The sequence below is a fragment of the Mirounga leonina genome, unplaced genomic scaffold (assembly GCF_011800145.1).
Source record: "Mirounga leonina isolate KUSES-001 unplaced genomic scaffold, KU_Mleo_1.0 Mir_168, whole genome shotgun sequence".
NCBI classification, from domain to species: domain Eukaryota; kingdom Metazoa; phylum Chordata; class Mammalia; order Carnivora; family Phocidae; genus Mirounga; species Mirounga leonina.
In genome coordinates this window covers 2,587,965-2,603,377 of record NW_023270426.1, presented here as the reverse complement: position 1 = coordinate 2,603,377, position 15,413 = coordinate 2,587,965, and the positions used below count along the sequence as shown (strand labels likewise).

Sequence of the window (15,413 nt, the reverse complement as noted above, 5' to 3'; positions counted from 1 at the left end):
CATTTCATTGCTTGCGTTAGTCCTCAATCAATTGCTTGAGAATTGGTTCGCCATTGTAAAATACGGAAAATCCTAAGGAAGTCACTTGTCCTTGGGCATTCTGTGTATCCTCACATCGGCGATTACGATTCGGATCGGTTGACCCTAGGCCTCGGTTTTTCTCAGTTCAGAGTTTTAAAGTATGGGTATGGCATTCTCTCCCTTTGAAGTCAGACCACGTCTACCTTTGGGGGGAAACTTATTCTGCCATTTCCACGTGATGCCCTAGAAGAGTAACAGAAACTTGTGGTTATTTCTGTAAAGAAGCACTAGAGTCTTTCTGAAGAATTCCATGATTTTTACAGATTCTTGCTCTTTTTTCCCTCATTTTACTATAAGCAGAAACAGACTTTTCCAGGGTTTTTTGTTGTTGAGGGTTTTTTTGTTTGTTCGCTTTTTGGCGGGGGCGGGGATGGGGGTTGACTTTTTTTTTTTTTTAAAGATTTTATTTATTTATTTGAGACAGAGAGAATGAGAGACAGAGAGCATGAGAGGGAGGAGGGTCAGAGGGAGAAGCAGACTCCCTGCCGAGCAGGGAGCCCAATGCGGGACTCGATCCCGGGACTCCAGGATCATGACCTGAGCCGAAGGCCAGGCGCCCCTGGGGGTTGACTTTGACAGCCTTAGTCAAAAGCTTACTACTTGACCCTGAAGATAGCTGAGTAAAACAGAGGCAAAAAATTAATGGCCCGTAACCCAGATACGGCCTCAGGTTATATGGCATGTTTTCTTTGGTCTGCATAGTTTTCTTTTTCCTTAAACCACCGTTGAAAAATAGTATTTTCATTTTCTGGCCCTTGGGCATTTGAGTTTGCCTCTGTGATGAAAACTTAGTTTCTAGCCATTGAATTTCTTCCTTGAAGTTACTGTCCTTTTTTGAGGACCTCTTCTGATGGAAGAAGCTTCAATATTTCATATGCTCCACCTTTAGTTTAAGCTACGGAAGAATAAAGATTCCTGAAGCTGACCAAGGTTGTTGGTTCTTAGGGACTAATTAGGATTACTTGGGAGAACTTTCGACCTTACCAATGCACTACTTCCAGAAGATTCTAATGTAATCGATGTGGATACCTGTATTCTTGTAAATGTTAATTCTGATGTGTAGCTATAGTTGAGAACTCTAAGCAAATCACCTTTAGAATTAAAAAAAAAGTTACAGCTATAACTACAGTAAGTAACTTTCCTTCTCTAGCTTCTTGCCTTCCCGCTCTTCTCCCTCAGTGTATATGTAACTCACAGTATTTTCTGCCTCACTTGCTGAAATACCCAGGTCCCAAGGGATTAAGGGAGGTATGGAAGCTGAGTCAACCAAAATCATCTCTGTTATCTCCCAGTTCATTCATATTTAAATAACTGAAGTTATAATTATTAAATGGAAAAAGGAAGATAAACTTTCAGGAAGATAAATTGTATGTGTCCTGTGTTCTAGGTACCTTCGTTCCAGGGGCAAACTTAAATAAATTGATTGCATTGACCTGGTGGGAATCTCAATTTTTAACACCAAAGAACGAAACAAGGAAGATGTAGTAGCATGGAGCTAACTTTAGGGGGCAGCAGTACACCATTTTGCTTTCAGTGTCACTTTTGATTGTAGATGTCTGATTTTTTTTTTTTAAGATTTTATTTATTTGTCAGAGAGAGAGAACACAAGCAGAGGGAGTGGAAGAGGGAGAAGCAGGCTTCCCGCGGAGCAGGGAGCCCGATGCGGGGCTCGATCCCAGGACCCTGGGATCATGACCTGAGCCAAAGGCAGACGCTTAACCACCTGAGCCACCTAGGCATCCCTGTCTGGATTATTGAAACTTTATTTCTCTGTCTGATATCTTTTGGCTCCTAGTTGTATTTTTTTTTTAATACTTTTTATTACATAATATTAAGTTTATTGTAGAAAACTTGGTGGTTACAAAAAGCACAAGTAAAATCAGGTGATCGTCTATAATGTCACTACTGAGAAGTAGCATTTTGGTTCATATTCCACATTTCTGTGAACATGTGTTTGTGGTGGTTTTAATGAAATTGATATCCTATTGTACATTGCTGTTTTGTATTTAGTACATTTTGATAACTTAGTCATACTGTTAAGTATGCTTTTATAGTATGTTTCTCTAGTGGCAGCTTAATAATCTTAGGGTTCAGTGAGTATGAGTTATTAGCTGATACTATTCTAAGTACTTTACATGTATTAACTAATTTAATCCTCACAACAGCCTTGTGAGGTAGGTGATATCCTCATTTTACAAACGGAGAAACTGGCACAGGGTGATTAAAAGCTTGTCCCTATAGGGGCGCCTGGGTGGCTCAGTCAGTTAGGCGTCTGCCTTCGGCTCAGGTCATGATCCCGGGGTCCTGGGATCGAGCCCCGCATCGGGCTACCTGCTCAGCGGGGAGCCTGCTTCTCCCTCTCTGCTGTTCCCCCTGCTTGTGCTCTATCCCTCTCTCAGATAAATAATAAAATCTTAAAAAAAAATAAAAAAAAAAAACAAACTTGTCCCTATATATATCCCTAGCAAGTGATAGAAGCAGGATTTTGAACCCAGGGAATTTAGAATTTTGTGCTTTACTATATTATATAAATTCTATCATAGAGTGTAATATGCTTTATTTAACCAATCTTCTGAATATCCTTGCTGGGTATTTAGGTTTACCAAGGTTTTGGTTTTTTGTTCTTTGGTTTTTTTCCTGTAAAAATAAAATCTTCAACAAAGGTGAAATCCTTCTCTTCACATCTCATATTTTCTTAGACTAGATTCCTAGAAGTGTTATTGAGCCAAAGTATATCTGGAAGTATTTGGATATCTATTACCATAATGTTCTCCAGAAAGGGTATACATACAATTGTGTTTTCCCAACAGTAATATTTTTTTTTTTAAGATTTTATTTGTTTGAAAGAGAGGTATAACAAGAGAGAGCACAAGCAGTGGGGGAGGGAACAGGGAGAAGCAGGGTCCCGATTGAGCAGGGAGCCCGACATGGGGCTCGATCCCAGGACCCTGGGATCATGACCTGAGCTGAAGGCAGATGCTTAACTGACTGAGCCACCCAGGCGCCCCTCCTAACAGTAATATTGTCTATACCCTTGTAATTTTACTAGTTTGGCCATTGAAAAAGAACATAACATTATCTTATGTATTTTTCTTTCTTATTTTCTTTTCTACTATCTTTTCTTCTTCTATCTTTATTTCTTCGGAATTGCCTGTTATGTCCAAATGCATTTTAAAGGTCAGTTTCATGGGGAGACCTTTGTGGGACTGTAGAATCAAGGGGAAAAACCCACAAAAGCATGAGAAAGCATATTACCTAACATTTCTGTATCTTGGACATGCTTCCAGTATCATAAATACATAAACTGTATATCGATTAAAGGTTTAAGTTTTCTGAAGTCTTTTATATCACATTTTCTTTGGATCGTTCATTGTAATTGCCAGTGTTTTTTTCTTTGACAGTTGATGTCCTGTTGAAGGCTGTGGGAGACACCCCTATAATGAAAACAAAGAAGTGGGCTGTAGAGCGAACCCGAACCATTCAAGGACTCATTGACTTCATCAAAAAATTCCTTAAGCTTGTGGCCTCTGAACAGTTGGTATGAAAGCAACGGTGATCATTTCCCTACATAAATTCACAGTAGTTCCTAGGCAACTATGAATAATTGTTGTACACAGAAATGAATATGGAGCCACATATGTTCCTTTAGTAATGTCTTTATTTCTTTTGTTGATGGGATTTCTGTGCTTTATTGAATTCTCTGTGGAACTCTGAAATGAAATGATTTTTAGATTTGCTTTTATGGTGCAAACCACTTTTTTACCTACTATATTGGTTTGTTTGTTTTTTTCTCATTGACTGACCATGCAGAAAGATCTCTCATAAAACATTGGTACAGAGAAGTTCTGGGATTTTTTTTTTTTTTTTAAAGATTTTATTTATTCATGAAAGACAGGGAGAGAGAGAGAGACAGGCAGAGGCAGAGGGAGAAGCAGGCTCCCTGCTCAGCAGGGAGCCGGATGCGGGACTCGATCCCAGGACTCCGGGATCATGACCTGAGTCGAAAGCAGACGCTTAACCATCTGAGCCACCCAGGCGCCTGAGAAGTTCTGGGATTTTTAAAATTTGTTTTGCTGTCAGTGTTCCTTTCCAGTATTCTTGAGGTAAGCAATATATCTTTTGCAACGTCATGGAAGAACTGAGATGCCTATTTCATAGTACAGTACATGGTAAGCACTTTGTGGTGGTGTTTGTAAGGATTAGTGTTTTAAATGCCACTGGTTTTTATCTTGGTATTTTACTACAGAATTTTAAATGGCTACATGTATTTGGTATTTTTTTTTGTCACGTGTTATAAGTAATATATCAGACACCTTTATCTGCAGATCACAATCTTGGTCAGTACTAACATGGGTAGTCTATGAGTAGTTAGGTAATGAAGAATCATTAAGTATTTTGAAAATACAAATTAAGATTTGTATGTATTAGTGTTGGGGAGGGATATAGTTGCTTATGAACTTAGAAGTAAGAATGCATAAAATGAGTGAATTAATTTATTAAAGTGGTATGTGTTGGAATTTGTTTCTTTCTGTCATTGAGGAGGAAGAAACTGACCTAAGAGTTTGGCTATAAGTGGCTCTCCTGAAAGGATTATAGGTACAAAAGTAAGTGCCTGGTAGGTCAATCACTAGAAGGTATTTGAGGCAGGAGTCGCATAGAGCCAAAGATTCCTCCAGAGGAAGTTGCCTTTGTGATCAACTAGAGTGAGAAAATCATGTTTTATAAGTGTGCCATATAGAATTTAATTAAAGAAATGCCAGAGATGGATGCATATGGTAGCTAAAACCTCAGGAGCAGAGGACTTGACTAGCATCCAAGTCTAAATGGAAAAGTTACGGGACTGAAGCCATAGACTTGAGAGAAATGAGTAGAGGCTATCTGTACTAAGGGTGCAGCCTGAAGAGTTGGTGAAATAGAAAACCAGAAGAGTACCACAGAATTAAGGCATTACTATAAGAAGTTTATGAAAAGAAGATGAAACGATGGTATGTCCTATGTTAATGTTAAGAGCCTTGACTCTTTGTGTTGCCTATATTCCGTAGTCTGAAAGGACTTGATGGATAGCAATTTGTATTAGGTTGAACCATGTAAAATTGCCATCAGTCAACCATTATAACATAGAAAAATAGCAATTTCATGTGGTTCAACTTTATTTTTTTAATGGGATTTTTTTTTTTTTAAGATTTTATTTATTTATTTGAGATAGAGAGTGAGAGAGCACGAGCAGCAGAGGGAGAGGGAGAAGCAGGCTACCCACTGAGCAAAGAGCCCGATGCAGGGCTCGATTCCAGGACTCTGGGACCATGACCTGAGCTGAAGGCAGATGCTTAACCGACATGAGGAGTCACTCATGCGGTTCAACTTTAAACCTTTGTAGTGAATCTGATTAGTTCTTTCCATTTAAGCAATAAGAAACAAAAGTAGAATCATTTTGTCACTTTCCTAGACTGAACTAGAACTCACATCTGACTTTCATCTAGCTGTACCCCACAGTATTTTAAGCAAAATGGATGTTAAGGAAAATATAATGCTAGGGATTCTGTGAAGATAGCAGTGGTGTCAGAGGCATGATTGGATCTTCAGATTCCCACAAAAATGCTTTTGACTAGACAGCAAAACCAAAAAACAGTTGATCAGTATTTATAACAAACCTAGATAAGGGAGTATCCTCATGAACCCTAAAATGCATGGTATCACCAAATGTACTGAAAAAAGCAACAGGATTGGCACCCGGCAGCATTGAGAGAAGGAGAACCTAATATAGCCAGCCGGTATTCACTGGGAAGTAGAGCAGGCCAATTTAAGTATGGTAGCTGAAAATGAGAGGGTTTGCTGCTCTCTGGTAGCAGTTGTTTACAATGCATCTGCCCCAAGGAGGACTGAAGGGGCTGGAGCAGTCTAGCCCCAGAGGGTTCTCCAAACAGACTCAGTAGGGCTCCTTGCAGGACAAGACTGAGGAGGAACTTCTGGAAGAAGGAGGAGGAGGAACTTCTGGAAGTGAAACAAAATTGAACAGGGTTAGGAACAGGAGAGAAGAAGGAGAGAGAAAGACCAGATAAAGTGGAGGGGAACAGAGTGGAAAGCTAAAGTTGAAGAAAACTAATTACATATAAAAATAAGCAACGGAGGGGCTCCAGGGTAGCACAGCTGGTTAAGCGTCTGACTCTTGGTTTCTGCTTGGGTCCCGATCTCAGGGTCGTGAGATCGAGCCCCATGTCAGGCTCTGCCCTTGGCACAGAGTCTGCTTGAGATTCTTCCTCTCTCTTCCTCAGACCCTCCCACTCGTGCGCTCAGTCTCTCAAATAAATAAGTAAATCTTAAAAAAAAAAAAAAAAATGGAGAAGTAGAGTGTTAAATCCCATACAGTGTTATAAGAAAGAAACATAACATTTCTTTTTTTAAAGATTTTATTTATTTGAGAGAGAATGAGAGACAGAGAGCACGAGAGGGAAGAGGGCAGAGGGAGAAGCAGACCCCCTGCTGAGCAGGGAGCCCGATGCGGGACTCGATTCCGGGACTCCAGGATCATGACCTGAGCCGAAGGCAGTCGCTTAACCAACTGAGCCACCCAGGCGCCCAGAAACATAACATTTCTAAAGACAATGAAGGCATGCCAGAAAGATGTGCCTGTAGTACAAGTCAGTAACTGTAACTTAATATTTCAAAACGAGCTAAAAGACAGTAAGGAAATGATGCAAGATGTAAAAGAACAACAGAAATCAGCATTAGAAAAACTCAATTGAAGTGACAGAGCTCAGGGAAGGAATTATAAATAAAAGTTATTTCAGAAATGGAGATTCGAGGGGCGCCTGGGTGGCTCAGTCGGTTAGGCGGCTGCCTTCAGCTCAGGTCAGGATCCCAGGGTCCTGGGATCAAGCCCCACATCGGGCTCCCTGCTCAGCGGGGAGCCTGCTTCTCCCTCTGGCCCCCCGCACCCTCCCACCCCCCCGCTCATGCTCTCTCTCTCTCTTTCTTTCTCTCACTCTCTCTCAAATAAATAAATATAATCTTGGGGCACCTGGGTGGCTCAGTCATTGAGCGTCTGCCTTCGGCTCAGGTCATGATCCCGGGGTCCTGGGATCGAGCCCCACGTCAGGCTCCCTGCTCAGTGGAGAGCCTGCTTCTCACTCTCCCTCTGCCTACTTGTGTTGTCTGTCAAATAAATAAATAAAATCTTAAAAAAAAAAAAAAGAGAGAGATTCAAGTAGGAGAAGCATAAGAGCAAATAACCGAGAATGCCTTAGGAAAAACAGAAGGCAAAAAGCTATTTTTTTTTTTTAGGAGAGAGGCAGAGGGAGAGGGAGAGAGAATTTTAAGCAGTCTCCACGCCCAGTGCAGAGCCCCACACAGGGCTCAATATCACAACACGGAGATGAAATCAAGAGTCAGACACTTAATTGACTGAGCCACACAGGAGCCCAGTAAAGGCCAATTTTTTTTAATCAAAAAGAAAGGTAAAAAAAGATTTCAGAAACGGAGGCAAATAATTGAGTATGAACAAAGGAAAGTGAACATACGGATAACAGGAGTTCCTGAAAAAGCAAAGGAACAAGACAAATAAAAGTATAAATCAAGGGAAATTTCTTAATAAAATTTGAAACTACATATTGAAAAGTTACTTGAGAATATCAACAAAGAATAACAAGCACCAAGAAATACTCTGGTAAGATTAACTAGGCTTGAAATAAAAAGAAAAAACTTTGGACATATAGGGGAAAAAAAGAGGATATGACTTGAAAGAAAATTAGATTATCATCAAATGTTGATAGCAAAGTTATAAGGAAAGAAATTGTGAGATAAGAATTTTATATTCAACAAAGCTGACTTTTAAAGTATTTATTTGAGATAGAGAGAGGGCGTGTGCATGCGAGCCGGGGAAATGCACAGGGGGAGGGAGGAGAGATCTCAAGCAGACTCCACACTGGAGCACAGAGCCCAACTCAGAGCTGATAGCAAGATCCTGAGATCATGACCTGAGCCAAAACCAAGAGTTGGATGCTTAACTGACAGAGCCACGCAGGCACCCCAAAAACTGATTTTAATAGACATAAACTGTTAGCAATGTGCAAGAACTTGGAATTGTTCCCATGAACCTTTCCTGAGGAAGCTACTACAGAAAGAGCTTCATAACGATGAAAGTAAAGACCAGCGGTTTAAAAACAAAATCATTTTTTAAAATAATTTTATCTTCCCGAGTTGTAGCGTTCAGCAAAAGATTGCATTGTGAACAATTTTACTTTCATGGAATTTTAAATTAGGTGTATTGCTTTTTTTATGAGTTGCTTTCAATTGCTAACTCCTGTTAACACGAACCACGTTGAGTTCCTGTAGTTCTCTACATCTACTCTACACTGACACTCCTTACTTCTGCCCCATTTGCCTCCAGAGCCCTTATTACTCTCTTCACCTAGTTAAATCCTGTTTATTTCTCAGGTATCTCCTCCAGGAAACTTCTCTGGCCTTTATGCTAGGCTGAACGAATGCCACATCTCTGTGTACTGTACACCTTGTTATGTGCACTTGTCCCATCTGTATTCTCTGTTGGTGTGTCTGCCTCTCCATTAGATCAACAGCTCATTGAGGGAAGAGATCATAGTAATTTTCATAGTTCCATACTTTGTGCAGTTTCTAGCACATAGGAGACACTTGTTGACTATTTGCTGAAGTAAACTGTCATTGAGAGTCTTCATCCTAATTTAAAATGTACCAGGAGTAAAATCTCTGTCCACTCAAAGTGCCAGGAACTAAACACAAATTATTATGTATTATAGGAAATTCACATTAAAATGCACACTGATTTCTCTTCTGAGTTTTTATGTTAGAACATTACTCAGTCTTAACAATGAATTGATAATTAAGCATGGACTATTTTGAAATAAAGTAATAACTAGTGTCTATTGAGTACATATACCAGGCACTGATACATGATGTGTCTTAATCTCATTTTATCTTTCCCAGCAGCCCCATGAAGCACAGGTACTGTTATTTTGTACACTTACAAATAAGGAAACAGAGTGAGAAAGGTTATTTGTATTTGGAGCCAAGATTCAAACCTAGATCTGTCTCAGTAGAGCGTCTATTCTTAATTACCACACTGTATTGCCTCGGGGAGAAATGGAAGCAATATTTATTCTTGTAATAGCTGGTGACCCGTGTAGTATCTCTCAACTAACTATTGCAATACAGTTTTTTTTCTTTTAAGACTATGTTAAGCCCAGGAAATTTTAGTCCTAGAAATTGATTACAAAGGAAAATTGAATGTTACCTGCAAATAATGTTTTTTTGTTTTCTAAAAAGAAAATTATCAAAAGCCACTTTGACACTGTGGCCTTTTGTTTCAGGATCTTCAGAAATGATTTTTGGTTTTGTTTTCGGTTTTTTTAAGGATTTTATTTTATTTTTGAGAGAGTGCGTAAGCAGTTGGAGGGGCAGAGGGAAAAGGAGAAGCTAACTCCCCGCTGAGCAGGGAGCCCCATGTGGGACTTGATCCTAGGACCCTAAGATCATGACCTGAGCTAAACAAAGGCAGATGCTTAACCAACTGAGCCACCCAGGCACCCCCAGAAATGTGGGGGGGGGGGTTTAAGATTCATTTGACAGACACAGCGAGAGAGGGAACCCAAGCAGGGGGAGTGGGAGAGGGAGAAGCAGACTCCCCACTGAGCAGAGAGCCCAATTGCGGGGCTCAATCCCAGGACCCTGGTATCATGACCTGAGCAGAAGGCAGATGGTTAACGACTGAGCCACCCAGGTGTCCCCAGAAATGTTTTAAGTACTAGAAATGTTTTAGTAAAAATAGACTAAACTGAAACATTGAACAGTGAATCCTTTAAAGAATAAGGCTTTTGTTACTTTTTTACTTCATTTATGTTACTTTGTTTTTTTTAACGTCACATGGCTGAAAGTGACTTAGTAGTGGTACTCTGCCTGAAGTTCAGTACCTTTGAGAGTTTTCAAAGGTGATAAAGGTAGGGACGCCCGGGTGGCTCAGTCGTTGAGCATCTGCCTTCGGCTCGGGTCATGGTCCCAGGGTCCTGGGATCGAGCCCCGCATCGGGCTCCCTGCTCCGCAGGAAGCCTGCTTCTCCCTCTCCCACTCCCCCTGCTTGTGTTCCCTCTCTCGCTGTGTCTCTCTGTCAAATAAATAAATAAAAGTCTCTCAAAAAACCAAAGGTGATAAAGATTAAAAATATATATATATATATATCTCCAACCATTTGTGTCATTCACCCCCCCTCCAAAAAAATGCACAAGTAGCTCAAATATTAAATTTCTTGATTTTGGACTATGTGTAGAATTTCATTCGGAGAAATTCTGTCGTTATTATGAGTAAGTGGAAAAATTAATATTTCCAATAATTACTTTCTTGAATAAACCTCCAAATGCTATTTGTAAAGACAATATTTAAAAGTTTCTTAGTTATAAAAAGTTAGGAACCACTGTTCTAGGACCAGAAATTCTGTTACTTTTAGTCCTCCATAGGAAAGATATGATGGAGCTTTGAGAGATCTCATTAGTTGAGTAAGTTATTAGAATTAGAAGGAGTCTGGGGAAGCTTTTTTTCAGTTCTGAAGACAAATTGAAATAGCTGACAACCCAGAAGAGTGCAGATTAATCAGGATACCATTAAAAATGAATCATCTTTTTTTCTTTCTTGCAGTTTATTTATGTGAATCAGTCCTTTGCCCCCTCCCCAGACCAGGAAGTTGGAACCCTCTATGAGGTAATACATCAGTACTTTGCTTTCTAATGGAGTATGCACGTCTGTGTTATGTCATCATAAACTCAACATTTTAAGAGATGATATGCCATTCTTAGCTGTCATGAAAGAAGAGATTACTTTGTTATATCTAACAGAACATAATTGGATCTCAAATTACAGTGATGGAAGAATTAACAAATGAATAATACCAACAGAAGATGACTTTGAAGTACAGTAATCCAGATCTGCCTCCCAAGATGTTGAAAAGGAAGGGCTACATAACAAGAATGACTTTATTCAACATTCTTACAGTTTAGTGGCCATAATCCTTTGAGGTACACACTAGCACCACTGCTAGAAAATAGTACATACCTTGTCATCAGAGATGTAGGAAGGGGACAAGCCCACCCGTTCCTAAAATGCCAGTTTTTTGTTGTTGTTTTAAAGATTTTATTTATTTGACAGAGAGACACAGCAAGAGAAGGAACACGAGCAGGGGGGGTGGGAGAGGGAGAAGCAGGCTTCCCGCGGAGCAGGGAGCCCAATGCGGGGCTCGATCCCAGGACCCTGGGATCATGACCTGAGCCCAAGGCAGATGCTTAATGACTGAGCCACCCAGGGGCCCCAAAATGCTAGATTTTATTAAACATTTATGATTACTGATGTGTCCAAGAGTAACCTGGATCTGTTGAAAGAGTCTTGTAGATAACTTACATGGATGAGGATATTTATGATACACGTAACATTTTTTTCCTTAGTTTCATCTAGGAATAATAGAAATTATATGGAGTTTAATTTATTGCCTTTTTTTTTCCTTTTTGTAGTGCTTTGGCAGTGATGGTAAACTGGTCCTACATTACTGCAAATCTCAGGCATGGGGATGAAGTACAGAGAAAAAGCTCTTGCTAACCAGATGAATCTTCACAAAGCAAACAGCTCTGGAAAAAGTTGATACTTGTGACAAGAGACTTGTGTATGTGATCTACACAGCATGTATCTACTATGAATCATGTTTATGCATAAAGAAATCCATAGAGTAGATGGACTCACAAAAATGTGATTTGTATTAATACACAAATCATCATAAAAGATTGGCTTTACAGTATACCCATTACTAGAACTGTTGTTCCAGATCAGCCACCAAGGAGTTGAAAAAGGAGCCTAAGACTGTAGAAAACTTCTTTGTTACCAGTTCTCAGTGACTGGAATTGTTTACTTGTAGACAGAACACTCTGCTGCTTTTTTTCCCCACTGTGAAAGTCAGTTTTCTAAAGGATTCTTTTTGTGCGTATTCAGGGAAGTTCAGTCTGTCTGAGGTATGGGGTGTACAGTTAGATCTACAGTGTTAGGGAACTTAGTCCCGTTGATCTGCTGGCTTTATGTCCTACACAGTCCAGTAGGGGGCAGCCTAGCTGGCAGAAGGAGTTAAGCAGTTTGGTTTTACAACTTTGCCAGATGATAATGGAGGAAAGTAGAGATTCCTGCTCATTTCTGGCAAACATCTAGCCAAGAGAGCACGCATGTTGACACACTGGAAAGCTGCTTTAGAGAATGTGTGTCGTTTAGAATTATTTTATTGAGAAACAGAAGGAATTTTACAACTTCTGGACAATTGAGTCATAAACCCTTTGCAGTCCCATCATTTAAATGATTGTGAGCCCTAATGGTTGTAACTGGTGTTATTTTGTGTCTTACTTTTACAGTGTCAGAAGCACTCAGTAAACCTGGCGACCTCTTTTGAGTTTTTTATAATCTGTTTTCTAACTTGAAAACACTCGAATAATAGGATAGCCTTAGAGTCTATATGTATTTCATGTTGTGACTGAAAGTCCCATTTTCCCTGATACTATTTGGCTGGTAATTGCTTGAAGTGAGATTCTGTATTACATCATTCTGTATTATAATGGTAATAATGTAGCATTTCAAAAAGCATTCCAATAAATTGAATGGAATGTCCAAACAGGAACTAAGATGTATACAAGAATTCTTAGTGTTTATTTTCAAAGGTAATAGGAATGTATGATTTTGTCAAAAGACTTTGAACTACACTCTTGTCCCTTTAATCCCACAATGTACTTTATGGTTAATGATCTGCCCTATATTAGCCTTAGTGTATGCTAAGGAACAATTCAGTTTACAGTGATGAAATCACTGTACAGTTCTCATTTTTCTGCCCAAGAATGAATTTTTTTTATGAATTTTATTTTTTATTTTGTTTTAATTTTTAATTTAAATTCAATTAGTTAACATACAGTGTATCCAGAATGAATTCTTAAGTTCCCTTATGCTGATGACCCTGTGTAATAAATCAGTATAGCTAGTAGTTAGCACTGGAATAATACAGGTCGAATTCTGCAAATTAATCTTGTAAAACTAGGTAAGAAATCTGTATATAGGTTGAGAGCTGTGAAGTATATTTTGAGTCAAATAAGTTGGATATAGAAAAGATCTGTTCTCCAGCTTTGTCCACTTACAGTTTATTGAAGGGTGTGAATATATTTATTTATTTATATGCATATATATATTTAACATGTAGCAAAAATGTGTTTAAATTATATTAAATTTGCCACTAAGGTTTCAGGGGATAGGATACTACCTCAGCAATCAGAACTGCTTGAGTTTGAATTTATTTATTAGAGCAAAAGAGAGCATGAGCAGAGGCAGAGGGAGAAGCAGACTCCCCACTGATCAAGGAGCCTGATGCTGGGCTCGATCCCAGGACCCTGGGATCCTGACCTGAGCCAAAGGGAGACTAACTGACTGAGCCAGGTGCCCCCACACCTTGCCTGTTTTCATCTCTAATAACCTTGAAGAATATATAGGACTTCGCTACATTTTTTTCAAATCTTATTTACACTATTATCTCTTAAATCCTTACCCAAAGGATTTAATCATTCCATGCAGACCTTGCAACATTTACTTTTAAGCCTGGATCTCACAAGTTATTGAGTGACTAGAAACTAAAATACAGTTCACAGGTATTTTTGCAGTTACCTGGTTTAAACTGTCTTAATTGCAATTGAACCCGGGGGTTGGGGGGCACTGAACCCTTCCAGTTATATTTTAAGTTTCCTCTGTTTTTTGTTTTTTTAAAGATTTTATTTATTTATTTGAGAGACAGAGAGCATGAGAGGGGGGAGGGCCAGAGGGAGAAGCAGACTCCCTGCTGAGCAGGAAGCCTGATGCTGGACTCGATCCTGGGACTCCAGGCTCATGACCTGAGCCGAAGGCAATCGCTTAACCAACTGAGCCACCCAGGCGCCCTAAGTTTCCAGTGTTTATGAGAAAATCGATGTCTGCAATGTCATGCTTTGTCCTACTGTGCAATGGTGCCCCAGAGCCCACGGAACATCTATAATGAGAACTGTGCTTCCGCTTTTGACGGTATCTGTGCCAGGGATTTCTTTTTTTTTTTTTTTTAAAGATTTTATTTATTTATTTGAGGCAGAGAGAATGAGAGACAGAGAGCATGAGAGGGAGGAGGGTCAGAGGGAGAAGCAGACTCCCTGCCGAGCAGAGAGCCCGATGCGGGACTTGATCCCGGGACTCCAGGATCATGACCTGAGCCGAATCTGTGCCAGGGATTTCATCAAGAGTTACCCATGTTTAGGGTCTAAGGTAAGCTGAGAATGTTTATCAGTGATCCAAATAAGTTTCGATACTTCGTGGCATCTATGATTTCCTAGATGTTTTAAACCCTCAGGGGACCTTAAATACCTACTTAGTTTAGAGAACTGAAAGTGCAGACTATGCCTTAGATTATAGGGCCTTAGTCAACCTGATTCATCTGTGCAGAACCAAAGTGGGCTGGTCTTTGGTGTGCAAGGGGTATGAAAATGAAAATCGCCCTTTCTACAGCTTCTGTTTCATTTCCCAAGCATTCTACTAATCTGGGTAATTACCACTTCTGGCACTGGGGGAGTCAGCTACAGACCACATAATGGATGGGAAAGTATTCAAAACAATTCAGCAGGTGTAGTCATTCTCTTTCTCTACAATATTAGCCAACCCACGCTGGACTACCCACTGTTCCCTGAATGCGCCTCGTGCTTTGCGTCTTATATCTGCTCATGCAGTTCACTTGCGTAGAACTTCCCCCGCTTCAAATCTTACCTCTCTGCCTAATTCTGATTTTAACTTTTCCTTAAAGCCTGTCTAAATCATTCAGGATACTCTCTCCCTCATAAGAGCACTCCCAGCGAACTTCCACTATTACAGCCCTACTGCATACTGTATTATAAATGTGCATATAACAACCTTTCGTGATTGTAACGTGCCTGAAAATAGGATGCTTTTTGGTTTTTTATTTGGTTGCCCACACATAATATTTAGTACATTTTCTTATATATAATCAGTAATTCATTATATATTGAATGAACTTTTTAAATGTGACTTGCAAGATATTTAATGTGGCAAAGCAACATTAAAGGAAATAAATCTTAAATTTTTATATGGTGGAAGATAAAGGAAAATATTTACAACATATGAATGGTTTTAGTACCCAGTGTGTATGAAGAACTCATTTCAGTTGGAGAAAGAAAAAAAAAACCTGAAAACTGAGCAAAAATATTAAAATGCAATTCATAAAAGAAAAAAGGTGGGTGGGGGGATGGGTGAAGTAGTGATGGTGA

General features: G+C 39.6%; 1 protein-coding gene across 3 annotated transcripts in view; it reads left to right on the top strand.

Moving 5' to 3' along the window:
- ATG12 (autophagy related 12) overlaps positions 1-12,758 on the top strand; it is a 14,163-nt gene extending 1,405 nt beyond the window's left edge. Inside the window, exons 2-4 of one of the 3 annotated variants that reach the window (XM_035013954.1) lie at positions 3,483-3,619; positions 10,741-10,803; positions 11,607-12,758. In XM_035013954.1, the coding sequence (XP_034869845.1) occupies positions 3,483-3,619; positions 10,741-10,803; positions 11,607-11,666 (260 nt within the window). In that variant the 3' untranslated portion in view covers positions 11,667-12,758. Of the gene's footprint in view, positions 1-3,482; positions 3,620-10,740; positions 10,804-11,606 lie in introns of those variants that run through there. The other 2 variants (XM_035013955.1, XM_035013956.1) reach the window with 2 other exon arrangements.
- Positions 12,759-15,413: the final 2,655 nt, after the last annotated feature.